Below are 10,104 nucleotides of genomic sequence, written 5' to 3' on the forward strand. Positions count from 1 at the left end.
TGGCCCCGAGACACGAATGTCCCCACCTACATCCCCAAATTCCGCAACGGCTGGGAACCGCCCACAGAAATCTTCCGTGGAGCTCCCTGGGAAATAGACATTGGACACTTGCAAGAGGAGGTTAGTCCTGTGTCCCTGTCTCTTCACTCTCCCTCCCCCTTTTCCGGAGAAATGGAGCTGCAGGGGTAGTGGTGGCATGCAACAAGTAGTTGGCTCAAAACTCAGTTGGATCTGGTTGCCCCAGTTAAATACAGAAAGCAAATGAGGCTGGAAAAAGGCAGCAATAATGAGCCTCTCCCAATCCAAGGCAACAGCACCCTACAGCGTAACTGAGCTCCAGGGACACAGGCTTCCCTGGAGAACACCTTGACCAAAATCTGCCAGACCATGACTCATCTACCACTATCCCTCTCCTTTTCTCCGATCAGCTTTCCCCTTTCCTGGTAACACTGACTCCATGTCTGCCTTTCCAGCTCTCCTCAGCCAATGGATATCCTTACTGGAACTCCTCACTCAAGCGTGGCCAGACGGCTGAGCAGACACAGGTCGGGGATGCCTTCAAACAGAACATCACTCCACATGGAAATAGGTGATGGATCCGCACGCCCGGAGCTTTGGCTCCCACCTCGGAACCTCATGAACGCACACGGACACGTACAGTGACACTGGGACGTTTGGGCATCCTGGAGACAACTCCCTGCCACTGTTAATAACCACCAAGGGAAGACAAAGATCAGCTGAGGGGTTATTCCCATAAGCACTGTCTGCTGTTTAACCCCCAGCAGCTCTGCAAGGAAAGGAATCGCAGGTGTTTTCCACCGCAGGAGGCAAAAATATTGACTGACTTCATCAGTCCATCCATAGGTCTTGTTTCCCAACATCAGCCCAGCAAAGTGACCTTAAGGATCAGGTGCCAAAGATGCTGCACTGCGCTTTGGCTCTCCATGTGTGTAGAGATGCTGGAATCATGGAATCACAGAAGGGATTGGGTGGGAAGGGACCTTAAAGATTATCCCGTTCCAACCCCCTGCCATGGCCAGAGACACCTTTCACTATCCCAGGTTGCTTCAAGCTCTGTCCAGCCTGGCCTTGGACACTGCCAGGGATCCAGGGGCAGCCACAGCTTCTCTGGGCAACCTGTGCCAGGGCCTCAGCACCTTCACAGGGAAGGATTTCTTCTCAATATCCCATCTAAACCCACCCTCTGGCAGCGGGAAGCCATTCCTCCTTGTCCTTTCACGCCAGGCTCTTCAAGTCCCTCTCCAGCTCTCTTGGGGCACCTTTAGGCACTGGAAAGGGCTCTAAGGGCTCTCCAGAGCCTTCTCTTCTCCAGGCTGAACATTCCCAGCCCTCCCAGCCCGTCTGTGTAATGCTCTAGCTCTTGGAGCACTTCCTGGCCCTTCCTGGCCTCCTCTGGACTCCCTTGAGGATCTCTCCATCCATCCCAAAGTCACCCCAGCTTGCACAGACAGAAGCTGCCTACAGGAGGAATCTGCCTACAGGAGGAATCTGCCCTAAGGGAAGGGCACACACAAACCTCACCCTGTTGGAAACACAGGGCCAGGGAAGAGCAGCCCGACCTCCCAGCACTGCTGGAAAACATTTTAGCTGAGGAAGGAGCTTTGTTTCACTGGAGACAGCAGCTCCCCCTTGGCTTTAGACAAAACCAAAGGCAAACCCACTGTTTAGGGGCTGAATAGAACAGTGTATTTCAGTCCTGCCCACCTCTCCCCCAGGGAACCGACAGGGCGCTGGGTTCAGACAACTCTTCTTAATGAGACAGAATTCTAGAAAATGGGGGAAAACCCGTCCCCTTTCTTCAGAAGTCTTGGGAAGGTCACTTCCAAAGCCAGAACAAACAAGGCCACCCCTTTGCCTTTGGTTTTTCCCCAAGGGAAAGATGGCTCTTCCACCTTCTAACAGCCCTGACTCATTTCCCATCACCGGTCACTCCATGGTACAAAACCTTCATCAAAGTACTTTTAGTTCAGAGTTTAGAAGCCCCATCTGCTTCCTTGTTTACATGAGCTCACACCTTGGAAACTGTCACATCTCGGAGCGCAACCAAACTCTTCTCAAACTCCACGCGAATCCTCTGCCGTGATTTGACACATCACTTTACAGGGATTTGACTCAAAGTTTTCAGCTGACCATCCACTTTGCTGATGCCAGTTCGAGTCTGGGAAAAAACCCTCAAGCCAGACTGTTTTTCCATGCTTTTCTGTTCTAATCTAAAGGATTTATAAGCTTTACTACAAGAGTTCAAATCCACAGGCAAGTACCTTAAATCAAATTATATCAGCAAAATAACTCTTCTTCTCATTCACCCCATCACTGATTCTGGTAGGAACATCAGGTGGTAGAGATGCAGTGTGGAGCAGGGAAAGAATTAGGAGCACTTTCAAAGATCTGTCTATTGACTGACAAAAGATCACACATAACCAACTTATGCTTTGCAAAGCAGGATAAAAATACTCAGGCCCATCCAAACTACTTCTTACGCTAGATGTGGCTGATCAATAGCCCGGCTGAAAAATGGACAAGCCACTGTAACAAGAAATACAAGTTTGGAAAAGGAAAAAGAAAAGTCCTGAAACCACAGAACTCCTGAAGCTTGGCTCGCTCCACTCTAATGTGCTCCTCCTGACACTTGCAGCAACTGGCTTCTCTCTTGCCGTTCCGAGAGGAACTCTATTTTGTATAGGGATGTAGACGTGTCTGCATTTAGACACCATCCTCAATACAAACCTCCTCCATTGCTTTTTTCTGACTGGAGATCCTTGCTACTGGATACGATGGTGCTGTTTATTGGGAAGGGTTGCTCTGATGCCGATCACAGCACAGCACAGCAGGAGCTCCCTTTTTGCTCCCTTGGGCTACTCCAATTCCTCTTGGGTGATCTCTGAAATACTCTTTATCAGCTGAGGGCTGACAAAACACACAATGTCTGATTAATCACCCTTCTCTTCTCCAGCCATGACACAAGAGCTGGGTGCACTCAGAAAACAGTTTTCTGAACCATCCTATATAATAACAATCAATGCCTTGTAATTTCTGCCATCTAGATGAGGTCGCCATTGAACAGTTCCGTGTCCCAAGTGCTACCCAGCAGGGAGGGAAGAAGAGGAAGACAGGATCACAGCAGCCACTGATCAGTCATTCACAGGCATCATCACAAAGAAAGAGGAGAGAGTCAGGAATTTCACAGGCTACTCTGTTTCAGCAGCGCATCTCATCCTCCTCTTTTTAGATCTCTACTGATCACTACCTTCCAGTCCCTTCACAGTGCTCTCCTAATCCACATGAGTAACTAAGATGCAGAATAAGAGGGAAAATTTCTTCTGACCTCCAGTCACCTGAGAATCAAGCAGATAAGAGAAAACCTCCGCCCTACTCTAAGGAAGGTGTTTCATAAACTCACCTGTAGCTAAAGCTATTCAGAAAGCCCACACTACCAGATGCAGAGTAGTAAAGAGCCTCTTAATTTGCTAACCCTGGAGAAAAGGCAGCTTTAAACAAACTCTGCTACTCCCACTCTCTCTCCTTAGAACTTCAGGTTGAGATGCCTAGGACCAACTAAAGAAAAAAGTCATTTCATTCATGCCCTGGTCAAGCATTTCACACCCCCTTGTCCCTCCCAATCTACCAGCCAGTCAAACACAGAAAAAGCAAGAGACCCGTGGTAGGCTTCCAGTGGAAATACTGGCAAAATCTTCTTGGACTGCATTATTTGAAGGACCTGAGGTCAACTCACTGACTGGGAAAGACTTTTACTGCTCCACTTAGCCTACCAGCTCAGCTCAGCTCAGCAGCCTCCCAGCTACCTTTAGCTGCATAAGCACATGACCTGCAACCAGAAAGGCGTGAATCTTCCTTAGGAAGGAAACAGACACGGGGAATGAAGAGTGGAGATTAGTCCACACTCTTAGGAACAGGCAACACCAACCAAACACTCTGTGGCAATAGCTTGTGTCTAGAAGCTCTCTACCTTCCAGTCCACCTCAAGGCTTTGGGACTTGTGCTGACTTGCACAAAGGAACCCACTCCACCCTGCAGCAGTGGGCTCCTTCTTTCCAGCCTGGATGGAGACATGTCCTGTATTTTGCAAGCATGTCCAGGTGTTCAGAATGGAACATGCTGATCATGATTAGCACCTTAAGGCACACAGCTCTTCCTTTCTCAAAGTATGCTTTGTGAAATTATAGGCAGTGCTATCCCCACCTTTCCAAACAAATTACCCTCCTTCTAATTGCACTTGCCTTCAAAATACTGCCACTTCTTCATTTCAGACTATGCTTCCCTCAGAAGGATGCACAAAAGGTTAGAGTAGCTGCAAGCACCTGCACCTGCAATTTTCAAGTAACTGCGTCTTCAGAAAGGCTTCTGACAACAGGCCATTCTCTGGACATGAACACGGCAACGCTGAGGCAAGATAAATGACTTCGCTACATCTTACAGCCCAGATGTTTAAGGCCAGAGAAGACACCACCAGGTTGTCCTGATACTTCTGCTCATCCTCTCTGGTAGGGGCTGTACAGAGAAGAACACAGTTTTAAATTCTAACTCAGTTTGTGCTTCACTGATGAAGGAAGCAGGAAGAAAGGGAAAGGGACTTCGCTTTGGAGCAAATGGGAATTTTCTTGTGGATTTCAGTGTCCAGGATGTAAACCAGTAAGGGATTTTCTTCAGTAAATCCAAAGGACAATTGGCTACAGAAACTCGTATCTTGACACTATTGATAAGCGCTGACAGTTCTCTGGCTGTGACTTATTTTATTCAAACCTGCTTTCTCCGAATGCACATCTGACAGCAGGACTTGCTCCGTTCAGCCTGCAGCAGTTCCACAGGAAAGATGTTGTGAAATTGGCCACACATCTTCGCAACGCTTCCACTTCAACATTTTTCCCACTATGTTCAAATGTATTTGTCAGCTTCCTAAGGAGTGCAGTGTCCATAACATAGGAGACGAGACTTTCATGCAAAAATTGAAAGACCTTGAACTGCAGTGGCAGGAGGAACTCTGGTGTAATACCAGTGCCAGATGGCATGGGTGTGAAAAGCACATTCACATCGATACTGACAGGCTTAGGAAAGACACAGAGCAGGGTGAGCTATTCCCAAAGAAGGTGAATTGACAGTGCAAAGGAGAGTTAATACCAACCAGCTGCTCAGTTACTTTATCAGAGCTGCCCCTGTTTTCAAGGCCTGAAAGAACAGCTCAGTGCCAGAAAGACATCCAGATCATTTGGCTATGCTTGCTCTTATGGAGCACTGTTTTCAATTTCCATCCTAGTGGGGTTGCATACTACTGACCAGTTAAAATCAGCACCTGAGCTACACAGCAGTATTTCAGTGGCAACACTGGACAGCTGTAGGTTCTGCCCTTCCCCTCTCCCAGCATGCTCCTCAGACACACAGCACACTTGCACCAAAACTCACAGCCACACCCACAGTTTAACCACCTGCAATAGTTTTGGCCCTGGCCAATCTAGCCCTGGGTGCATTGTGCAGCAAGAAGCCATGGGGGCCGTGCTTCTCCCTGACTCCAAGCATCGCTCCAGAGGCCACACAAGCTGTGCGGTCAGGCCGTAAGGCTCAATGGCACACAGAGATCAAGTCCTACCCACTGAGAGCACATGTCCTTGTGGAAGGGGCTGATGAGCGCTGGAGCAAGGGAAAGGGCAGGTCTCTGCAGCTGGGGGCAGAGGAGAGGGGAACAAAGTGGGTGTGTGTGTTTGGGGAGAAGGGAGCAGGGAGGGTGTTCTCCTCCTTCCACAAGCTGGGCCAAAGGGGCTGTGGTGGGAGCAGTGCCTGCCCAGCAGAGGAAGCAAAAGGCAGGGACCCCAGCGAGCACAGTTCCCTCTCAGTGGAACAGCGAGTTCTGCTGTTGGCAGCGATCCTCCTCTGGGAGGTTCCTGCCTGCTCTCCTCACATGGAGCTGCTTGTTCCTGTCCCTTCAGAGGCCTTCCCTCTCTGATGTGGGCCACAGCAGCTTTCTTTCCCATGCTCTGAATGAGGAGGGGCAGGTTTGAAGCAGCACTGGGAGGATTAATTAATATTTTAGCTGTTTCAACCATCATGACTTCTGGTTGCATTCATGAGACAAAATTAATCCCCTGCTCTAGTGAGTTGCAGAAGTGCAATACCGAGATGTGACTGCTGGACACAATCACCGCTTGAGTCACTTTGTCATTTTTTTCAGGTAGCTGCAATGGATGGACGTTCTCTAAGAACCATTGGATTAAATATAAAGAAGGACACTTTTCAGGCAATTTGAGAAACTTCTCTCCTTTTATTGTTTTTCCTAACATAAATATCTGGATATTACTGAAAAGCAGCCAAGCAACTACAGCAGTGTAGTTTAATTGCCTAAACTAAGGGTAAGTTTACAAAATAGTTTACCCACTGACAATACTAAAGGGCCTCTTGAAGCATGGATAATATATCCAGTTCCCATTATGAAAACTTGGACTACCTATTCTTCCATGGTAGTGTGACTTAAAACTACCTGTTGTACTTTCATATACTAAGAAAAACTACATCCTTAAAAAACTACAATAAGTACAGCTTACTGAAGAATTACATTAAGTCCCTAACAGGCTCGTTTTTTGGACTTGGAGGTATGCCAAGCAACCTCTGTCAGTTCATAGTCTTCTGTAAGGATGTGCAGGTGGAGCCAGTTTCTGCCTCGTAGACGCAGGAACATTGCAACAGCACCGTGGTAAACTGAAAGGTGAAGGGCAAGGCCACGCAGAGATGTGTGTCTGCACAATGAATTAATGTGCCGCAGCATCTTCCTTCCGCAGGAACAGGAAAGCAGCTTCAGGATTGCCAGTGAAAAAAGCAAGAATTATGCAGTGCTCACGTGGCTGCCATCGGGTGGGAGCCCCCCCAGCACAGCTCTGTGCAGGGAATTCCTCTCAGTGGTTGGAGAGCAGCATCCAGAGGCGGAATCGCAGCTGACCGTAAGCTCGCATCGCCTCTGCGTGGGCGGCCGGATCTCGGGCCAGGTGCTCAAAGAGGTTGAGTGGCTCAACCGTTCGCATTGCCGGCGGCAAGCTGATCTCCTCAGGAAGCCTCTGGTTGCCCAGGACAAAGTGCTCCAGGCATTTCAACTGCAGGCAGCGGCGCAGGTATGCCATGATGTCCCACAGCCGCCGCGCAAATTCCCTCCTGCGCCACTGGGACAGCGGTACGGTGGTCAGCACGTGCATGACCACAGTCTTCCAGGTCGAGCTGGAAAAACCTGTGCCCCTCAGGATGCAGGTGAAGAGCTGCAGGCATTTCAGGTGCAAGCTCTCACACGGCACCTGCCTGGCGACGTGCTGGAAGAATTTTGCCTCTGCCACAGCGTACGTCTCAGGCCACGCTGTGCTTGCGATGGAGTCGGCCTCGGCGGGCTGGCTGCTCACAAAGATGCTGGAGCCGCCTTTCTGGGCCTCTGTGGGCTGGCTGACCACAAAGATGTCGGAGTCCCCGTGGCGCACCCCAAACAGCATCTCCACCATCAGGCTCTTCTTGCCTTTGCTCAGCCGGAATTGGCAGGACCGGCTGCAGGGCTGAAACACCAAGTGCCATGAGTACGACTGAGGCAAATGCAGCCACGAGCATCTCACCAGCTGGTAGAACCAGTGGGAGGTTTTCTCCACGTCCAGGTAGGAGCCGGTGCAGAGTGTCTCTAGGAGGCTGGGCTTCTGCTTCCGCCGCAGCTCCTCCTGCGAGTGGTGCAGGAAGCACAACAGCTTCTCGCCCAGCTGCTCCCTCTCGCACGTGCACACCAGCTCCACACGGACGCAGAAGGTCCTTGCTGCCATCTGCCCTGCACTGTTCAGCTCCAGGTGGAAGGCGTGTCCCGGTGGGGGATTCAGTGGGACCAGCACGCGGTACACCACATCCTGCTCACGGGGACTCCAACCCTCAAAGGCACTGCCCACCCCGATGGCTTCTTGAGGCACCGGGTAGAAACTATTGCTCACGCTGTCAATAAAGACACGCGTGAAGCTCTCCATCAGCTCAGCTGCCACTGAGCGACCTCTCTCCACGTCCTCGACAGGACACTGTATGCGATCCACTAAAAGGATCCCTCGCTTATTCCCAACGTCACAGGCGTCTTCTTCCTCTTCAATTCCACCACTGCTGCCTTTGTCCTTGCCAGCAGCACCACTGCCTTCTTTTTCACTGGCAGCCACATTTCCACCTTCTTCTTCTTTTCCATCTTCATTCTTCTCGCCTTTCACATTCGCATCCCTGTTTTCCTGATCCTTCCCATTCCAATCAGTGGCTCTGTGTTCACTGGAATGACTGTCTTCCTTCAGCTTCATATTGCTGCTTTCTCCTTCATTTATCTTATCAACACCTTCTTCAGTTGAAGCAACATTGCCATGTTCCTCTCCATTTCCATTTTCATTCTTTTCTCCCTTCCTATCGGCAGCACTGGCTTTCTCATCTTTGTCTCCAAGATTGCTTTCTTCATTTCCAATGTCCTTCTTTTCTTCCTCAGTTGCAGCAAAACCACAATGGTCTACTGCATTCTCACCATCACGGCTGTCTTCTTGTCCTGTCCAATCACTGCTTCTTTGTTCACTGGCATCACTGCTTTCCTGCACTTTCACATCCGCTTTTTCTTCCTTTCCATCTTCACCTTCACGTACGTCATCGTTGCCTGCTTTCATATACGCATCATCGGTTTTTTCTTCATTTCCATCTCCTTCTTCTTCCTTTCCAGCATCCTTGTCTGGCTCCACCTTCACATCCTTGTTTTCTCCTTCATTTGCTTCATCTAGGTCTTCCACACCTCCAGTAACATTGCCAGGTTCTTCTTCATTTCCTTCAGCAGTATTGTCTCCTGGCATATTCCCATCACTCCAGCCTTCATCTTTCCTTGCGTCATGGCCATCATCACTTTTAACATCACTGTCTTTCTTCAACTTCACATCTTCATCTCGTTCATTGGCATCATTGTCGTCTCCTTCATTTGCAGCCACAGGACTGCCTTCTCCTTCATTTCCGCTGCCACTGTCATCTGCCTCCACAGTCACATCAATGTTTTCTCCATCTCTCTCGGAATCCAAACTGTCTTCTTCCTTTTCTTTTTCCTTCTCCTCTCCCAAGGTCTTGCAGGAGGTCTGGTCCTTGCCGCTGCTGTTGGTTTTGCTGGCTTCAGGACTCCTCCTGCAGCTAAACCACAGGCCCAAGAGGAGCAGGAGTCCAGCAAGAGCCCAGAATGGCCACTGCTGCAGGGCACCAAAGAGCAGGGCTCCCCAGCCCTCGTCCTGCTGCTCCGGGGGCCCTTGCTCCAGCTCCTGCAGCAGCCGAGCCATCTCGCGGTCGAGCAGCTCCTCACGCTCCTGCATTCGCCGGTGCGTGGCCTCATCCAGCCCATCCCCAGCTGGCTGGGGGTACTGGATCAGGCTTTGCACGAGCACGAAGAGCAATGACAAGAAAGCCATGGTCTGCAAGAGGACACACAGAAGGGGTTCAGTAGGGCCGGAATGGAGGCAGCCAGTGCAGGGCAGGAGCCACGGGGATGTGGCAGCAGGAAGGAGAGGCCCCGGCAGCTGGCAGGAGGCAAGGCCTGCACCGCTGCCCCAGCAAGCACCGAGCCTGAGCAAGGCGCTCCCGCCAGGGGCTGGGCCCTGGACGCAGGGACAGAACACACGCCCCGGGTGCCAGCGCTTCTGCCCCAGCCCTCCCCCAGCCCTGCCTCCCCACCGCCTGTGGGCACTCACCGCTTGCCCAGGCTCTACTGGGGGCAGCGTCAACCAATGGGGCCTTTTATAGCTGCCCCCATTGTGACACGGCCCCTGTGCTGTCACAGGCCCCAGAGCGCATCACAGGCCAGCCCCACCCGCCATCCCCAGCCCGGGAACTGCTCATGGCCCTGGGCACCCAGAGCCTCAACAGACACAAAGTGCAGACCCATCAGTCGTGAACCTGGGAACCCCAGAGCTTCCCTGTACAAAGCAGGCACAAGCGCCCTCCCACACAAACCCTTGTCAAATATAAATTTGTGTGACATGATCCGTGGATGCTCTTGGTATATAGGTGTAAGCTTTTATTTAATCTTGGAGGGGGACATTTTTTATTAATAATATTTATATTTAT

General features: G+C 50.7%; 1 protein-coding gene across 1 annotated transcript; it reads right to left on the reverse strand.

The window, feature by feature from the left end:
• Nucleotides 1-6,920: 6,920 nt before the first annotated feature.
• Nucleotides 6,921-9,449, reverse strand: LOC309585552 (inositol 1,4,5-trisphosphate receptor-interacting protein-like 1; the record flags this gene model as incomplete). Its single annotated transcript, XM_082303518.1, has 3 exons — nucleotides 6,921-8,215; nucleotides 8,570-8,662; nucleotides 9,167-9,449. 3 exons carry the CDS (start codon nucleotides 9,447-9,449, stop codon nucleotides 6,921-6,923), a joined length of 1,671 nt encoding a protein of 556 aa, XP_082159644.1.
• Nucleotides 9,450-10,104: the final 655 nt, after the last annotated feature.

Source organism: Coloeus monedula (assembly GCF_965178545.1).
Source record: "Coloeus monedula genome assembly, contig: HAP1_SCAFFOLD_68, whole genome shotgun sequence".
Classification (NCBI taxonomy): domain Eukaryota; kingdom Metazoa; phylum Chordata; class Aves; order Passeriformes; family Corvidae; genus Coloeus; species Coloeus monedula.